Source organism: Pelodiscus sinensis, chromosome 2 (assembly GCF_052426305.1).
Source record: "Pelodiscus sinensis isolate ZL-2025 chromosome 2, ASM5242630v1, whole genome shotgun sequence".
Taxonomy (NCBI): domain Eukaryota; kingdom Metazoa; phylum Chordata; order Testudines; family Trionychidae; genus Pelodiscus; species Pelodiscus sinensis.
In genome coordinates, this window is record NC_143053.1 from 57,790,410 (window position 1) to 57,809,822 (window position 19,413).

Below are 19,413 nucleotides of genomic sequence, written 5' to 3' on the forward strand. Positions count from 1 at the left end.
GTTGTTCTCATTTGCACTTCCACTGGCTTGTCATGGTCTTTTCTATAATAATGTGGTGCCAAAAATGGGGCCAGGTCTGATCTCACTAGCCCTGTGTGCAGTGCTGTAATGATGTCTTTCTATTCAATTATTCAAAGTACCCTAAGCAGTTACTTGTTTTCTGACTTGTCGCCTTATTCCTTAATGCTTTCTTTTGTCAGTTTCCAGTTTGTGACTATCTGAATTCATCGGTCCTTTTGCCATATATTGTTTACTGATATGAATTTAAAAATTATATAGTAATAGAATTGTAATGTTGGGGAAGGGTCCTTGAGTGGTCACCTAGTTTAGCCTTTACATTCAGACAAGACCAAGTAAACCTTGACCACCCCTAAAATGTGTTTGTCCAACCAGTCTAAAAATGACGCGTTCCTCAGCCTCTCTTGATAGCATACCCAATGCTTAATTATCCTTATAGTTTAGAAAGATTTCCTAAAATCTAAGATAAATCTCCTTTCAGGTTTAGCCCATTACTACTTGTCCTACCTTCAAAGGACATGAAGACTAGCTGATCACAGTCCTTTTTCTAATAGCCCATAACATATTTGAATAGTGTTATCAGGTACCCCTCAATCTTCTTTTCTTTTTATACACATGCCAAGTGTTTAACATTTTCTCATTAGTCAGGTTTCTAAAGCTTTTATCATTTTTGTTGCTTTCCTCTACAACTCTCTCAAATTTCTCTACAATATTCGTAAAGTATGGCACCCAGAACTAGACACAGTGCTCCAGATGAGGCCCCACCATTGCTTAGTACAACAAGATAATTGCCCCTCATGTCTTAGATAAACATAAAAAAGTTTTGTACAGTACATTAAGATAATTTCCATCTTAAACATCAGTTTAATTCTAGCTTAGAGAAAATTCTAATAATTTAATTATAAGCACGTGAGGGTATGTCTACACTACAAAGTTAGTTCGAACTAACTTAGTTCGAATTAGTTAATTCGAACTAAGCTAGTTCGAACTAACGCGTCTAGAACTAAAAACTAGTTCGAACTAGCGTTTTGCTAGTTCGAACTAGCAAGTCCACATTGAGTGGACTCTGAACAGGGCTTAAGGATGGCCGGAAGCAGTGCCGGCAGGGCATAAAAGGAGGACTTAGAGCATGGAGATGCTGTCTCAGGCTAGCTGAGGGCTGCGCTTAAAGGGTCCCGACCCCCACCCCGGACACACAGCTCTAAGGGGTGCCCCGCTTGCAAAGAAGTTCTGGCTTGGAGTGCCCTGAGTGCCCACACTGGGCACATCACACCACTCGGCCATCAGCCCTGCTGCACTTGCCGCAGGCTGCCATCTGGGGAGAGGGGGCAATTGGGGGGCTGCAGGAGAGCTTCCACCCCCAGAAGCCCGCAGAGCCAGCCCAGTCCTCCCCATCGGGGGCTCGTACCCCATTCCTCCCTCACCTCCTTCCACTTACCCTTCCTTAGCCCCCCTTCTTATTGATGTACAAAATAAAGATAACGTTTCTTCCAACATTGACTCTGTCTTTATTGAAAAAAAACTGGGGGAGACTGGGAAAAGGAGGTGGGAGAGGGGAAGAGAAAGGCTGGGAGAGGGGAGGGCAACTAACATGATCAGGGGTTGGGAACAGGTCCCAGATGAAGAGAGGCTACAGAGACTGGGACTGTTCAGCTTAGAAAAGAGGAGACGGAGGGGGGACAGGATAGAGGTCTCTAAAAGCAGGGGTTGGGTGGAGAGGGTGCATTCAGAAAAGTTCTTCCTGAGTTCCCATAAAGAAGGACTAGAGGACACCAAAGGAAAGGAATGGGTAGCAGGCTTGAAACTAGTAAGAGAAAGTTGTTGTTCTTGACAAAGCAAATAGTTAACCTGTGGAACTCCTTGCTGCAGGAGGCTGTGAAGGCTACAACTAGAACAGAGTTTAAAGGGAAGTGAGATAAAGTGATGGAGGTTGGGTCCATGGAGTCCTATTAGCCAGAGGGTAGGAGTGGAGTCCCTGCCCAAAGTTTGTGGAAGGCTGGAGAGGGATTGCACGAGACAAATGGCTTGGTCATTGTCTTCGGTCCATCCCCTCCAGGGTCCCTAGGGTTGGCCTCTGTCGGCAGACAGGCTACTGGGCTAGATGGACCTTTGGTCTGACCCAGTACGGCCATTGTAAGCTCAGGGCTCAGTGTCGGGGGTCTCAGTGGACCCCCTTGATTTTCATGCACACCTGCTCCTGGGTGGCCAGGCTGGCAGCTCTCCTGCCCTAGACGGCCACTTTCCTGTGCCTAGTGCGGAGATCGTGGACGAGGTCCACGATGTCCGCACTAGCCCAGGAAGGTGCCCGCCTCTTGCGGTCCAGGGCAAGCTCCCGGGAGCCGCCAGCCTGGTCCCGGCAAGAGGGGGTGGGCTGGGGGGCATCGGGTGGGTGGCTCTGTGCCGTGCCAGGTGCAGGGTCTGCTGGCTGGGTGCTGGCAGGCTTGCACCTGGCACGGGCACCGTAGCCAGCCCGTGCCCCTTTAAGGGGTCCGGGGCCGGGAGGGGGGCATAGAGTTTCCCTGGTGTTGGCCAGAGTGGCCACCAGGGAAACCTGGGGAGGGCTAGCCTCCCACTAGTTCGAACTAAAGGGCTACACAGCCCTTAGTTCGAACTAGCTAGTTCGAACTAGGCGTTAGTCCTCGTAAAATGAGGTTTACCTAGTTCGAACTAAGCGCTCCGCTAGTTCGATTCAAATTCGAACTAGCGGAGCGCTAGTGTAGCACCTATTAAAGTTAGTTCGAACTAACGTCCGTTAGTTCGAACTAACTTTGTAGTGTAGACATACCCTGAGAGAGGAGTTATAAAGGCATTGCATTTGGAATTTCTAAGGCTATTACACAGTATAATTATATACTCCTGGAAGCACAAGGCTTGTTTGACATTACAGGCAGTCCCCGGGTTACGTACAAGATAGGGACTGTAGGTTTGTTCTTAAGTTGAATTTGTATGTAAGTTGGAACTGGCGTCAGAGTTGGAATCTGGATGCCTGGGACAGAGCAGCTGGGGCGCTGCCGGGTAGGTCCCCGCAGCGCCGCACCTCAGCGCTGCGGGGACCAACCCGGCAGCACCCCAGCAGCTCTACCCCAGGTGTCCCCAAGTCAGCCACTGCTGAAACTGACCAGCAGCTGATTCCAGAAAGCCCGGGGCAGAGCAACTCTGCGGTCCCGCTGTCTGCTTTGCTCCAAGTCTCCCTGGTCTGCTGGGGGGGGGGCTCCCCCAGCAGACTAGGGAGACGCGGGCTGCGGACCGCCAAGACGCGCCGCGGTCCCGCCCGCATCCTCCGCGGAGCAGCTTTTCTCACCCCAGAGGACGTGGGCGGCAGGACCGCGGAGCGTCTGGGTGGTCCAGCCGCCCACGTCCTCCAGGGCAAGAAAAGCCCCGTTCGTAACTGCGGATCCGACATAAGTCGGATCCGCGTAAGTCGGGGATTGCCTGTAATGGCAATTGGGCAGCTGAAACAATGGATAATTAGCTGAGGCTATCCACCAGAACTTGCAAAATATACAGAATGTTTGTTTGTTTTTGTGTATAGGTACCTTTATTTAGTCGTCTTCTTCTTCTACCTTTTTATTTTGTTTATTTAGAATCGCCAGCCACTGATAAATCAGATCAGCAACGTCTCCAATATGAACCTGTCTCTGAGACCAGGAGTACCCACGCAGGTGAGGGAGCTGGTACTGTTGATACTTGCCTAATGTTTAGTTTCTCCTGAACTGTAGATTCTTCAATTTAAATACATCAGTAATAAATAGTAAATACAAGTACAGGAAGTCCCCGGGTTACGTACAAGATAGGGACTGTAGGTTTGTTCTTAAGTTGAATCTGTATGACCGCCAGTTCCGACTTACATACAGAATCAACTTAAGAACCCCAAGCGTCCCCAAGTCAGCTGCTGCTGAAACTGATCAGCAGCTGATTCCAGGAAGCCCGGGGCAGAGCAACTCTGCCTCGGGCTTCCTGTAGTCAGCGCTGGTCAGTTTCAGCAGCAGCTGACTTGGGAACGCCTGGGGCAGAGCAGCTGGGGTGCTGCCCAGGCGTCCTGATTCAGCCGCTGCTGAAACTGACCAGCAGCGGCTGAATCAGGACGCCTGGGGCAGAGCAGATGGGGTGCTGCTGGGTTGGTCCAGTAGCGCCCAGAGCGGCGCTGCGGGACCAACCGGCAGCACCCCAGCTGCTCTGCCACAGGTGTCCGGAGAAAAGGCTAGTCTGCTGGGGGGGGGGAGCGTACCACCCCAGCAGACCAGGAAGACGCGGGCGGCAGACCGAGACGCACTGCGGTCCCGCCGCCTGGGTCCTCCGCGGCTTTGCTCCCAGTCTCCCTGGTCTGCTGGAGACCAGCAGACCAGGGAGACGGGGAGCAAAGCGTCTGAGGACGCCCGCAGCGGGACAGCCGCGGGGCGTCTGGGCTGTCCCGCTGCCGGCTTCCCCCGAGGCTTTGCAAAGCCGCGAGGGGGGGGGGGGAGAGCTCGGGCAGTGGGCCAGCCCAGGCGCACCTGGGCTGCTTCGCTGCCGGCTTCCCCAGGCTTTGCAAAGCCGTGGGGGGGCTTGGGCAGCGGGGCAGCCCAGGCGCACCTGGGCTGCCCCGCTGCCCGAACCCCTCCGCGGCTTTGCTCCGCGTCTTCCTGGTCTGCAGACCAGGGAGATGCAGAGAAAGCCCCGGAGTACACGGGCGGCAGGACTGCGAGGTCCCGCAGTCCGTGGCCTCCGGGGTGAGCTCCGTTCGTAACTGTGGATCCGACATAAGTCGGATCCGCGTAAGTCGGGGACTGCCTGTAATCATAAGGCAGAGATTGTAAACAAAACAATGCAACCATAAATTAGAGTATTTATTTTCAGATTTAAAAAACAAAAACAACTTGTGAAACTTGCACTCCTAATCTCCTTTACCATCACTAGCCTCTGTGGTAACTCGGTTCCTGAAGTGAAGAAAGAATGTTGACAGAACTACATTTTAACCTGACTCCTCACATCATAGGGAGAATGTTATTTGAATGGAACTGTTCATTCCAGTGATTTGTAATCTGAAATTTATAGTACTAAAATTATGTTAATCTCTGTTCGGTTTTGAAAATCTTCACCCCTCTGTCAGAAGTAATGCTTAGGAATCTTACCTGCCATTGAATTTTATAGTTAGGCATATACTGAAGAAAGGAGCTTGATTCTTTCAATCATTCCCACAGAGATGCCTCTGAACTTAATGTCATGTATTGATTTACAGTTCTCCTTCTCTCTATAGGCACCTATCAATGCACAGATGCTGGCCCAGAGGCAGAGGGAGATACTGAGCCAGCACCTGAGACAACGACAGATGCATCAGCAACAGCAGGTGCAACAGCGGACTCTGATGATGCGTGGACAGGGCTTGAATATGTCACCAAGCATGGTGGCCTCTGGTGGCATACCGGCAACTATGAGCAACCCACGGATTCCACAGGCAAACACACAGCAGTTTCCATTTCCTCCAAACTATGGTACTTACTGGACCTAAATCCCCAACACCTTTCACCAGTTCTTTCTCCCCAGTATCCCCCAGTCCTGGGACATAGCTCGTCTGTCACATGTCTCCTAGGTGAATCTAGCTAATGAGTGAATGATGGGAAATACGGGAGGGCACTTTGGGCCTTCCCTGAGTCCCCAAATGCCATAAATACTTGCCAGTTTCTCAGCTCAGGGATCACCTTTTCTCCGAGGGTAGATCTTCTCTGCTGAATGTCAGACGTGTGTGTATATACACACAGATATAAATATTATTATATTTACATAAAGGCTTTGGTTCTGACCAAAGCAAATAAATCAATATATCCTGCAGCAGTGGAGATGAATAAAAATATGATAATTGTTGTCAGTATTCTTGGACAGAATGAAGTTGCTTAAAAATCATTTGGAAGCAAAACTGTGTTCATGATTCCTTGTATGATCATTATATTGATTTGTTTTACACATTTTAATCTTAGTTAACAGTAGGTATGTAACTTCTTATAGTTTGTGTGTGTGTATTAGTGTCAAATTAACAGCTTAACTGTTGACATTTAATTAATTGAGTTTACCTTAATATCAGAAAAGATTTCCCCCTCCTCTCCAAACCTTTATGCATTCAGCAGCCAATGTCATTGTGCCCTTGTGTTTAACTAAGCAGTTTTTAGCTTTGTTCTGGGGGTGGACAGCTCAGCTGCAGAGTATCACTAATGCAGAGCCTTGACCTTTCCTCTTTTCATGTCACAGTTATAGGTATTATGTGCATGTTCTGCTGATATAACTAACAAAAATTCATTTTACCTTATGCTGAATTTTTAAATTTCCTATCTCCTCTTCTGTTGTTATTCTTTACATCAGTTTCTACTGAATAGTCGATCACAGTGTTTCTCAACATTTTTTTATAAAGTACTCCCTTTTTTTAAATAAAAAATGGTAAGTACTCTCAGTACCTACGATTTTCAGACACACATACACAATTTCTACCATTGCAACACATTTGTTTAAACAACTTAATCGTAGCAGGCGGGCAATGACATTTTTGGATGGAAAAAGTACAAAAATAATAAAGCGCTGTAAAACTTTTAAAAAAAAATCAGTTTTCTTCAAATTTCAGTTGTGTTGACGTATTTCCCTCCCCTCCTCCCCCAGACTTCTCTTGAGTACCCCTAAGGGTACTTGTATCACTGGTTGAGAAACACTGGTCTATCAGACCTTTCGGTCATTGATTTCAAATTGCTTTACAAAGGTAACTAAGCATTACTATCCCCATTTTATGATTCCTCTGTGCGTGCCCAATGTCATGAACAATGTCAATGCAAAAGCTGGGAGTAGGACCCATGTCTGCTGACTCCCAGTCCAGAGTCCTTATCACTGCTCTCTGAGCATTAAAGTATCTATTTGTGCAAACAGCATAATCTGATGAGACACTTTCTGCTCCTTTTTGGGGGGAAAGAATACACTGGGGAGGGGGGCTTTGTAACCTACTATGGATAGGACTTGCTATGTGCCTTTTAAGCTATGGATTGCCACACTTACAAGTTGCCAGAAGTCCATTTTTATTACAGTCCAGACCAGGGGAACCAATGGGCCCCTGAGCAATGTGGGGGGGGGGAAGGGTGGTAGTTCTATGCTCCCAGAAGGGCAGGGCCTTAGGCAGAAGGGCTGGGACTGGGTCAGCCAGCCCCCAGCACTGCTTGGATGATGCAGCGCTCCTCCCACACTCCGCTGACCCTCAAAGCTGGTCGGAGTGCACTGCTCAGGGCTCTGGAGCGTGCTCTGGAGCACTCCTGTGGCAATTCTAAAGCAGCAGGGAGCTCCAAGCCCTTTAGAATCACTGGGCCACATGGCAGTTGGCCCCTTTGCTACCCCACCCATGTCAGCGGGCTTGGTCCAGACAGAGATTCATATGATAACTTTGAACACATTTCTTTTTTCATAAAAATGTTGATGAAAAATTATGAAGGTGTTTGGTGAGGGAGAAAATTAGGACCCAGTTGTTTGAATGGGTATCTTTGTATTTGTTGGAGATTCATTTCTTCTCTCCATCACAAAATGTTTTAGTTTATTTTTAAAGACTATTTGTTGGAAATATTACAAGAATGGAGATGCTTAGTGAACTTGTTTCCAGTGTCAAATGTTGCTGTGAATGCTGCATTCAGCCTTCTGAGTAGTTTTATATTGTGAAGGCAAGCAGGACATTCTGTTACATTCTGTTAATTTGTAATGCTTTGGTAATATTAATGTGAGGTGTACGGATGCATTTCACATGTTTTGTAATGTACATTGGCCTTGTCCAAACTCAAGTTTTCATTGATATTTTGTTTTGCCAGTGGAAACCCCAGTGTGAATATTCTCGTTTCTCATGTTCAGAATGGTTTATTTTGGTCTAGTTTAAATCTGCTACTGATTGACTTAAAGTAAACCAAAATAAGCCTTGATAGAAAGGAAACAAGAATGTAATGAGCACTGCAATAAAAAACCCTCAGCACCAAGTCTCAGATCAGCTAACTCCAGCGCACAGGTCTTAGGCTGTACACATTCAGTCTCAGGCTGGAGCTCTCAGAACAGGACAAAATGCAGGCGTAGCCTTCAGGGCTTCCCGGATTGTGGCACCGCCCCATCTCTCCATCATCAGAGCTGCACGGAGCGTACAACACAGTGATTTAAAGGGCCTGAAACTCCAGCTGCCACAGTAACAGCGACCAGGAGTTCCAGGCCCCTTTGAATCACTGGGTACTAGGCAACTGCCCTCTATGCCTTCCCCCCACCCACCATCAGCAGCCCTGTCTGAAACCCACTCTCTTCTGGGCTGTCAGAGTCCAGGCTCCAGCCCAAGCCCAAATGTTTACCTTGCAATTTTATTGCTTTGCAATAAAGCCCCATGAACCTGCAGTAGGGAATGCAGTTAGCCAAAGTACAGCTGTGAAATGATATTTTTAAAGGTTATATATGTAGTATTTTGTTGGTAATGTCCTGATATTAGCTCAGATCCTGTCTTAGGGTCCACCCATGTGGATTGCAATGGGTGTCCATGGGAAGCTGCAAAGGAATAATCCTCTGTCCACGTAAATACTGCCACAAAATCGGGAGTTTGGTTTGTACTTGTTTACAAAATATAATGACTAAAAATCATGTTTTATTCTTTAGGAATAAGTCAGCAACCTGATCCAGGCTTCACAGGGGCTACAGCTCCCCAGAGTCCACTGATGTCACCAAGAATGGCTCATACTCAGAGTCCTATGATACAGCAGTCTCAGGCTACTCCTGCCTATCAGTCCTCTACAGAAATGAATGGATGGGCACAAGGGAATATGGGTGGAAACAGGTAAATTTACCAAAATAGAAATGCCATAATTTCATTGTTAAATTCTGCTTTGTATGACACCAGTTAGTGTTCACACAAGGAAGTATTTACATTTTGTCTTTACCCTGCTTACTTGATATCTTTCACTCATTTGTTTTATTCTGTGTATTAACAATCTGCTTCTAATGAAGATGCCTTAGTTATACTGCTTCAGTGCCTATAAACTATGCAGAGAAGTGGCTGATGTAATGCATATAAGATGTAGTGTGACTTTCACTTTGACTAGAAGTTCTCTTCCTACATGCACTGGATTTTACAGAAGGCTTAGAAGGGGATCTTCCACAGTTTGTGGTTCTTCAGTTATTCCAAGGTCTTGATCATGGATGTGAAAGACGTCTGCTCTAGACTTTATGCTGTACAGGCCAAGTTTTCAAAATGTTATGCTTGAAGTCTGTCAGCAAAAATTTCTGTGCAGTTGCATGCATACACTTGTGAATCCCCGTGCTGTAACCATGCATCCAAATCTGGTATTCATGTGTGCAAATGGCCTCCTACAATAGCCATGCAAAATTATCATAAAAACTAACCCTCCCAGATGCTAAATATACTTCATTCCCCTCTGCTATGATTATAAGAATTGGAGGGGATGGTGTTTTACACACCCTCCAAAAATTCCTTGTTCCAAGCTGCTTTAGACATACATAGCAAGCAGCACAGCAGATTGGTACACTCAGACACATTAATTCCACATGTGGATAAGGGCATGCATTTTTATGCATAGATATCAGACCTTCAAGTTTGAAAATATAACCCACTGATGCTAATGCCTGCAACACAGCTGTCTTTGGTATATTGTATGGATAAATATTAGTCTGAGAAATATTCGGAGAGAGCACAATTTGATAGCGGCATCAGCATTCTGACTAGTCTAACATTGCTTTTTTCATTCTTTGCTGTAGCATGTTTTCACAACAGTCCCCTCCACATTTTGGGCAGCAAGCAAACACCAGCATGTACAATAACAACATGAACATCAGTGTATCCATGGCAACCAACACAAGTGGCATGAACAACATGAACCAGATGACAGGGCAGATCAGCATGACCTCAGCGACCTCCGTGCCTACATCAGGGTTGTCCTCCATGGGTCCTGAGCAGGTGAGGATTAAGCTGGAGGATTTACTTGATTTATAGTTTTTCTGGGAAGTTGAGATACCTAGTGGTGACAGTCATATTTTGAAAATGGTATGTTAAAAAGAAAACCTTCAGTTTTAGCTCTTCGGTCAAAGAACTGGGTAACTAAGTCACCTTTGACATCTTGATTTCTGATTCAGGTAGAGCATCACAATAGTCAGCATCACTTGGCTGCTCCATAGGTTCTGTGGAATTAATTTGGTGGTCTAGTTCTGCTCCCAGTAGATGGGTTTCCTCAGCACAGGTGACACTTAACTGGTTTCCTTGTTAATCATCTCAGGAATGGCACCAAGAACAAATATCAGGCCACAAAGCTTTTTTTCACAAGGGAGGGTGAGGCATATTACTACCTTTGGAAATGATTATGCTGTCACTGTCTCTATTGTACCTGCTCTGTGGATAAATAGGAGTTCAGCCTCAAAGACTGTTGATCTGGCACCTGTTACAAGCACAAAATTCTTACTGTTTTTAATGTAATGTTGCTAAAGCAGGTGGATAATTTAGTAACCAAAATCAAATAATATGGTATTTAGGGACTGAAATTTCACTTTGAAACGTCTGTGTTGTCTAATAAGTTTCAGTGTAGTAAAACTAAGTGAAAGAATGGAAGGTGGTAGTAGAGGTTTGAAGGAGACAACTGTGAGAGAAAGGTGGAATGGAAGGTCTTCTCTTGTTTTTTTCATCTGAGTGAAATCTCTGCAAGCCAGAGCTTTAATATTCTTTAGTAACATCAGTGGCACACCAGCCCTCTGGTTGATGATACTCAAAATAAACATTTAAACCTCCCTCCCCTATTATCTGCAGAACAAGAGTTTTGAGGTTATTTATAGCATCTTTTTAAAGTCTGATTTCCAAGCCATGAAGCCAGAGCAAGTGGTTGCAATTTTGCTCGTCCCTGCTTCCCCCATTTCTCAGGAGCCCAGTGATCCCCTAAGCTCCTGTGGCACAGATGCATTACTGCCTAGGTCAACTCTGGCTAGCTGTTTGCTAAGAATTTGTTTTCAAAATATTGTGTCAAGATACCTGGAATATTGTGCATATAAAATCAAACAAAGTAGAGTAAACTTCTGATAATCCGTCACCTTTAGGACCCAAGGGGTGCCGGATTATCAAATACGCCAGACTATTGGAAGGGGGGGCTATTACGGGTCTGGGGTGGGGGGATGCCACCCCAGACCCCTCGTAGCCCCCCCCCCCTTCTGATAGTCGGGCTCTACCCCATGCGTCCCCGATTCAGCCGCTGCTGGTCAGTTTCAGCAGCGGCTGAATCAGAGACACCTGGGGCAGAGCAGCTGGGGTGCTGCCAGGTTGGTCCCGCAGCGCCAAGGGGCAGTGCTATGGGACCAACCCAGCAGCACTCCAGCTGCTCTTCCCCAGGCATCTCCAAGAGCAGCTGGGGTGCTGCCGGGTTGGTCCCGCAGCCCCGAGGGGCAGCGCTATGGGACCAACCTGGCAGCACCCCAGCTGCTGTGCCCCCGGTTTCCCTGATTCAGCTGCTGGTCAGTTTCAGCAGTGGCTGAATCGGGGAAGCTGGGCACAGAGCAGCTCCAATTGTCCGGCAGCCAGAGCACTTCCGGGTTCCTGATGGTGCCGGACCATCAGGAGTGCCAGAGCATTGGATGCCGGACCAGTGGAGTTTTACTGTAGTCAATAAATGTTCAACTCAATTGGCAGGAAGGCATGGTAACTTGCTTCAGAGCAAGAGGATTGCAAATGTGTCCCCTTTTTATTTGATTTGGGTTTAATACTTACTAACACAAGGAGACCTGTCTTTTTATGGCATCGTCTTTAAAATACCCTCTAATGCTCTGGAAGATCCTTCATCTTAAATGGAAAAATTATTAATTTCTATATTAATTTGTGTCTCTGATTAAATGGCAGATGTAGTTGGGAAAGTTACTGTATAAAAATTATAGTTTGTGGTTTGTTTTCTTTCATTGATTTCCAAATAAGATGTGCCTCATTTACAAAGCTAAAAATGTATTTTTACTAAGTGCCAACACTGCAAACTAGAATGCTGGCATCATCACTAGCAGTAACAATAATTCTTCAGTGGAACATGAGTGATGGTTGTATTGATATTGTGCAAGGCAGACTAGAGCCAGGTTGCTTTTCCATAGCTATACTGCCTCTGGAGTGACAGTATAAATCTTACCCAGGCATAAGTCATATTGCTTTCTTTGTTACAGATACTTATTTTGGATGTAATTTGATTTTTGCTATGTAAATTGTTTTCTAGTCCGTTCCCCACACTTCGGAACAAAATAGAAAACACATGCACTGAGCCTTTGCATGTTACAACAAATCTTGTACTGCACCATTGTCAATCAAAGGAAATACTCTTCATGTACAAACACAATTGTTTAACCAAAAACCAGAAGTTTGGGCTGCGGCATTCTTTCTCCAGGCCCTTCCTTTGTAGAGCACAGTTCTGTATCTTCTGAATTGATTTTTTTCAATAAAGGTTGAAAAATCCATTCCTCCGATTGTCATTGAGAAGGGAAAACCTTCCCTAGCAAGCATAGAGGCTTCAACCATCAATTTCTGCAGAATTTAAACTTGAATGCTAAAAATAAGTAAGACTCTAACCCTTTTAGTGGAAAAAGATAACATTATGAACGTGTCAAGTATCAGAGAGGTAGCCATGTTAGTCTGAATCTGCAAAAGCAATGAGGAGTCCTGTGGCACCTTATAGACTAACCGATTTTTTCAAGCATAAGCTTTCGTGAGAAGAGACCCACTTCGTCAGATGCATGTAGTAGAAATTTCAGAGACAAATATAAATATACAGGGATAAGAAATGAGTACCAATAAAGAGTAAAGCTAGAGATAACGAGGTCAATTCAATCAGGGAGGTTGAGGCCCACTTCTAGCAGCTGATGTGGAGGTGTGAAAACCAAGAGAGGAGAAACTGCTTTTGTAGTTGGCTAACCATTCACAGTCTTTGTTTAATCCTAAACTGATGGTATCAAATGATGAACTATGTATCCACCGTGCAGGATTGTACTCATAATTCTTCAGAACAACCATTCCACTGTCCCTATAGCTGCACATCACCTTATTGTACTTGGCAAAGCGATGAAAAGCAACAGAGGCCACACTGAAGGAGAGGCTAAGGACTTAGAGGTGCCTGTCACCCTTTTCCCCTTGATGCAGTCAAAATTATGGTTAAGGGTAATGTAGTGAAAAAACCTCATCCTCCCAGCAGAAGCTGGAGAGGAGGAAGGGGACACAGAAAACTTATTTTCCCTTCCACCAAGTAAGGAGAGACCTTAAATTTATCAGACACCTTCTAGCCAGACGCTGGCATCGTAGTATGGAAAATGGCCCGAATCTGGATTCATGAACAGCATCCTCCCTCTTTAGAACAGCTGGCGTTGGACTTCTCAGTGATCCCCTACTGCTAGACCAGGGTTTCCCAACTTATGTGTTGGGACCCAAAGATGGATCGCCATTACATTTAAAAAGGGTTGCCAAGTGTCTCCCCAGGTGGCTCTGCTCCCCTTCCTCCCCCCATTTTGAATTGCCTTGGGTCACCAAGTTTTCCTGAATTGTCAAAAAGGGTCCCCATCTGGAAAAGGTTGGGAACCACTGCACTAGACATTGCTGGAGAGCCACCCCTCATCTTGTATATCAGCTTTGGTCTAGTAAATGTGTGGTACGTTTATCAAGAGCTATCTCTACGCGTGAATCATGTTTGGTGTGGAGAAATGCACAGCTCCAACAAACTCTGGGACTTCTGCTCAGCAAATCACATGCAGATTGTTTGTTCAGCTACACCTCTCCTATTTGCCTAGGAGTGGGGGAGGAAATGTACCATTTACCCATAATCAGTATTAATGAGATGCAGCATGCATGATTTCTCACTGTGATTCCTTCCAAAAGCTGCATGGTGAGGTGGGAGCTGGGTAACAATGCTGCCTCTGTCAGTGAGATTCAGAAGATAGCAAGTAGCTTCAGGCCCTTCCCAGCAGGCAGCTTCTCTGAGAATGTCACTTAATAGAACAGGTTAAGAAAACACATAGGATGACAATACAAAGAAATAAATCTTTGTTTTAAGATAATATCTCTCTCTCTCTCTCACTCGCTCACACACACACACACACACACACACATATTTTTACACAGGCACTTTTCTACCCTACCTTTGCTTCAGAGGGGGAATGATGTTCATTTGGATAATGGTTGATTGGTTGCTAATGTTGTCTTTCTACATTCCTTTCAAATTCCCTGGGATACTTTTGAATTAATCTGCTTCAATATCTCATTATAACTAGGTTAATGATCCTGCTATGAGGGGAGGCAATCTTTTTCCAAACCAGCTGCCTGGAATGGATATGATAAAGCAGGAGGGAGATGCATCTCGGGTAAGAAATAACACCACACTCACAATCTCATATTCACCATCTGGACAATATTTTTAAAGGTTTTTTATGGTAAATTTTATTTTTAATTCATCTGGTGGCAATTTCTATATTAAGGATCCTAGTTTAGATCCCAAACAGTATGTTATATCTGTATTCTCTGTTTTTCTGTTAACATTTATTGATATAACAAATAGACAGTTAAGTTAATCAAACTTCCATTCATAGCTTATTTGCTTTTACGGAGCAATGTTACAAGTGTTTGCAGAAAATAAAGGAGAGAGACCTCACTGTTGTTTTTTATGTTCACCACTGCTTATTTACCCCATTTCAAGTTTAATGTTTCAAGTGTAACTCTGTTTTCATTGTGTTGTACTTAAATAATAATTGAAATTGTTGCCCTAAGCTGTTACCTTACAGAGTAATGGTACTGAGCAAAGTAAGCACAAATCTCTAGCTGATGAAGTACTTAACAGTTTTTTGGAATAGTACTGATTTACATTCAAGGTGATAGTAGTAGTATTAACAAGAAACTACTATAGAGTTCTCAAACTGGAGCCCCGTTAAATGAGGTGGATTTTGTAAGTGTACACTCACTGGAAGGTTTTTTATAGAGAATAACCTTCCAAGAAAGCTTTTACAACACGTGATATTTTGAGACCTGGTGTGATTGGAAGTAAAGTGTATTTCTCTGTGTGATTGAAACATCACATCAGAGGAAACCCATGCAAATATAAAAAGATGGTCACTACCGGTAGAAATTTCCTTGTCTAGGAGGCTTCAAATCAGAAATGGTTAAAAGTACTTAGTTTTCAAATGATTTTAAATCCATATGGATACCCTTCAAGCTTTCAATGTTCAGTCAGAATGCCATATGTTAAACAGGGATTGTTCTTCTGTAATATGGTCCCAAAGCACCATCTAGTGGCTGATGTGTTAATTACCATATCTTACCTCTAGTGTTCCTTTTATCTTCATCAAACCCCACCATATTTTCTATACCCTGAGTCTTCGAAGAAATGACTTGTTAGACTTTATGCAGAACTACCACATAGAAATAAAGTGCATTAAATAGTATTCATTCCTTTAGACGTTTACTCTTACCATAGAGTTGCCTGCACAGAGTCTCCAATGGCAAGATTATAACTGAGATCCACTGATCCTTCTGCTTCTGTTTTTCCTACCCACATTTTGATCCCAAAATTGTTGATCTCTGACCAGTTTTAATTTTCCAATTAAAAATATTCTCTGAAATGGAGAAATGTCTCTTCAGTATTGGCTCTATGCCAATGATACTGATAAAACGGGGAGGGGGCGAAGAGTCATCAGATCCATCAGCCTTGAGGATTGTGACTGGGGTCTATGGCGACAGGTCTTCTGAATAAGGATTTCAAAGTGACCCTCTGGGTCGAGAGAGTTCACACAAACGTTTGAGAACTTCCTTCCTTAAAAGCATGTCAAATGCCTGTCAGGCTGATCTGTGACCTGTGCTAGAAACATACCATTTAAAGCTGGGTTTCTTGTCACTACCAGTGATCGTGAAATAAAGAAAACTGGCAAAAAAAACTAGACCTGAAAACATACTTCCCTCACAGGAACTACAATAAAGATTGAACACAATAGCAAAATTTAGAAGTGGAACTTCCCCATTTTAGAGTGGGAAAAATACTAGAAAAAGAGAAAACAAAATCTTTTCAAGAGTCCAACAATTTAGAGATCATCTTCAGGTAAAGATCAGATGAGGTTAGATTTGCAATTGTAAGAGTTCCAGTGAGAGATACAGAATCAAGATAATATGAGCAGACCAACTGAAAACTTTTATTGCAATCAGTTCCAATTACTGAATAACATGACTGACTGAATATAGGTATGTAGTAAAGATTTTAAATGTGTTTGTTCTACTGTTAAAACTCTGGAAGTCATACAAAACTTTTGAATTTTTTGTAGGTTCATAGTACACGTTAGGTGTTTTAGTAATGCTTCCTTTAAAACATGAACTTGGACTGCAGTAGTTTTGAAATAGCCACTAAATTCCATATTAAGGCTTTGAGAAGACTTCTTCTCTGGTCACAATGTTCATGTTTACATACGTCTATATAAGATTCTAGCTTCAGTGTATTTTTTAAAAACACAGTCTTTGTAATTCAGTAACAGTAGATGAGAGGTTTAATATGTGTGCAACCCTCTATCCATCATCCTTTTAATCAACTGCCAAATATACAAATGAATACTTCCATCGGTAATCTTTTGAGTGTCTCGGAGATTGAGCAGTAACCAGTTTATTATATACTGGGTAATTTAACAAAAATGTTCTTAATAGTCCTATAATATGAGAATTGTAAACCCGGATTGGATCCATTAGGAGACTATTAATCAAGAAATAGGATATGCTTTGTATTAGTATATAAATACTAAAAATCTTCAGTCTTTCACTTAACTATCAGTTGAAGTTAGATTTGTACTTAATACTGTTTCACTTTGTTTTTAACGTTAAGAGATAAAATTTTTAAAGCTTTTAAGATGCAAGAAAATATTTAACATGAAGCTCTGTTTTCAAAATGACTAGAAAATTAGAGCAATGAATGTATATTAACTAACTTTAGATGGCAAGGAAGAAACATCCAAAACCTACTTCTGTATAAAAGCAGTTCTCATCTCTGTGTATGGTATTCATAGAATCATAGAATACTAGGACTGGAAGGGACCTCGAGAGATCATTGAGTCCAGTCCCCTGCCCCCATGGTAGGACCAAATACTGTCTAGACCGTCCCTGATAGACATTTATCTAACCTACTCTTAAATATCTCCAGAGATGGGGATTCCACAACATCCCTGGGCAATTTATTCCAGTGTTTGACTACCCTGACAGTTAGGAACTTTTTCCTAATGTCCAACCTAAACCTTCCTTGCTGCAGTTTAAACCCTTTGCTTCTTGTTCTATCCTCAGAGGCCAATATGAACAAGTTTTCTCCATCCTCCTTATGACAACCTTTTAGATACCTGAAAACGGCTATCATGTCCCCCCTCAGTCTTCTCTTTTCTAAACTAAACAAACCCAATTCTTTCAGCCTTCCTTCATAGGTCATGTTCTCTAGACCTTTAATTATTCTTTAGCTTTATTTTTAGCTTTTTATTTTTAGTATTGTTTAGCTTTAATTTTTTTGAAAGACACAGAGCCTGATTTATAGCACAATAACCGTACTTCTAAAGTTAATGATCTTCAAGGTTTCCGAAGGAACACGCTCTTTTAGAGTTTTATAACTGAATCATACAAAGTAACCGAGGTTTTTTTCACACATTTTTTCCATTTCCCAAGATTTTGAACAGCCATATATATCCATGTAATGTATATAATTTTTCTCCTTTTGTATATACATTTTTCCTACTTACTTGGTGTAATTTTTTATTAGGTCACAGTGAATCAAATTCATTCTGTGCAAAAGCCCGTTGGGGTTATTAGAATAAATTTGGCCCAATGTGGGCTGTGCACTTTTTTGCAATATCTTTTTAAATCCTCATTTAGCAAAGTGGCTACACCAAAAGTGTAGTGACATGCTTCCTTATGAAACTTTATTTCTGTCTTTTGTATCCACAATGTGCTAATAGTGTGTCAATGTATGCCTTTATTGTGTACTAAGATTAACTCACCAAAGCATAGTTAATTCCTAATAGCCTGACCTTGAATGGCAGAGGTGAGGAGTCTGTGATATTTTCACTCAATACATTATATGGATGTTCACAGTTTGATCCCCTGTGCTCTTTTAGACTATACAAGGCCCTCAGACTTGACTGCTCAGAGAAGTTCAGCTATATCCACAGGCAGAGCTGGATTGATTAACAGACACAAACCTAGGGCCCTGGCTGTAAAATTCGAGGATATAGGAGGTCTGGTCTAGCCGTCGCAGCTGGGCTGCTGTCCCCAAGATGAGGACAGCCCACAAGGCAGTAAGCAGGAATCAGGGTAGTCACTACAACTGGGATTGATAAGCAGGAGTCAGGGTCAAAGTTAGGTTTGGGTCAGAGACTAGAGCTCAGTGGTAGCCCAGAGTATTGAGCATTGGCCTGCTAAACCCAGGGTTGTGAGTTCAATCCTTAAGGGATCCATTTAGGGATCTAGGGCAAATCTATCAGGGATGGTCCTTGGTCCTGCTGTGAGGGCAGTTAGCTGTCCCAGGCTGCAGAGACCCAGGTTCTAGCCCCATGGATCCTTATATTGGCTCTCTGAGTCATGATCTCTTCAGAATCTAGGCTTACATTTGAAAATGCTGTGTCCAGCCCTCATGGTTGCGATGAGTTTGGAAATGTGATTCAAGCCTGAGTGACCCCATTCTGCTCATCTGAGGAAGTGGGTTTTGCCCACAAAAGTTCATGGTACTATATATCTATATATATGTATATACAGGGCTTGCCGAACCACAACGAGCCCCGCTCGCCAGCCGCGCTATCCGGCGATCTGCACATACGCAGATTGCCCAAACCCAGCTCTTCCGGGTTACAGTCTACTCATCACAGACGAGTAGATTGTATTATTTGTCGAGCCCTGTGTATATATGTATGTATGTTAGTCTCTAAGGCTACATCTACACTGCAGGCTTCTTGCGCACAAAACTTTTTGCTCTGGGCTCTCCTCATACATTCCCCAGGGTTCCCCTTTTCCATTCTCACCTATCATTCCAGTGAGTCATTGTGGAGAAAAAGCAAAGGGGTGTTTTCAGATATGAAAATGAAATGACATTCTCAGAAGATTGTGCAGATCTTCATTTTACGACGAGCCTTCTCATTCCATGTGCTGTGAGCAGCAGTGAAATAGTTAACAACATTGACATTTAAGTTATTGTTGCTGACTGTATTAACACCCAGTGGAGAGAAATAGTGCTGTTGTTTCAAGCTCTCTGCAAGTTTGGGCAAACATTGCGGCATCGCTTTGCATGTGTTTAATGTTTTCATTGTTTCCTTCAAAACAAGGGTTTGGGTTACTTTTTACATAAGGAAAGCTGAGGTCCAAGGTAGCAGACCACTGACAGGCACAACCAGTCCCAATTTGAGCCCTGCTTACTC

At 43.7% G+C, this 19,413-nt stretch overlaps 1 protein-coding gene across 14 annotated transcripts in view; it reads left to right on the forward strand.

The window, feature by feature from the left end:
- The window catches only part of NCOA2 (nuclear receptor coactivator 2), a 274,099-nt gene that overhangs the window by 246,338 nt on the left and 8,348 nt on the right, over positions 1–19,413 (forward strand). For all 14 annotated transcript variants that reach the window (XM_075920545.2, XM_075920547.2, XM_075920540.2 and 11 more), the window contains 5 exons: positions 3,603–3,680; positions 5,255–5,489; positions 8,641–8,818; positions 9,757–9,955; positions 14,269–14,358. In XM_075920545.2, coding sequence (XP_075776660.1) covers positions 3,603–3,680; positions 5,255–5,489; positions 8,641–8,818; positions 9,757–9,955; positions 14,269–14,358 — 780 coding nt within the window. The remainder of the gene's footprint in view (positions 1–3,602; positions 3,681–5,254; positions 5,490–8,640; positions 8,819–9,756; positions 9,956–14,268; positions 14,359–19,413) is intronic.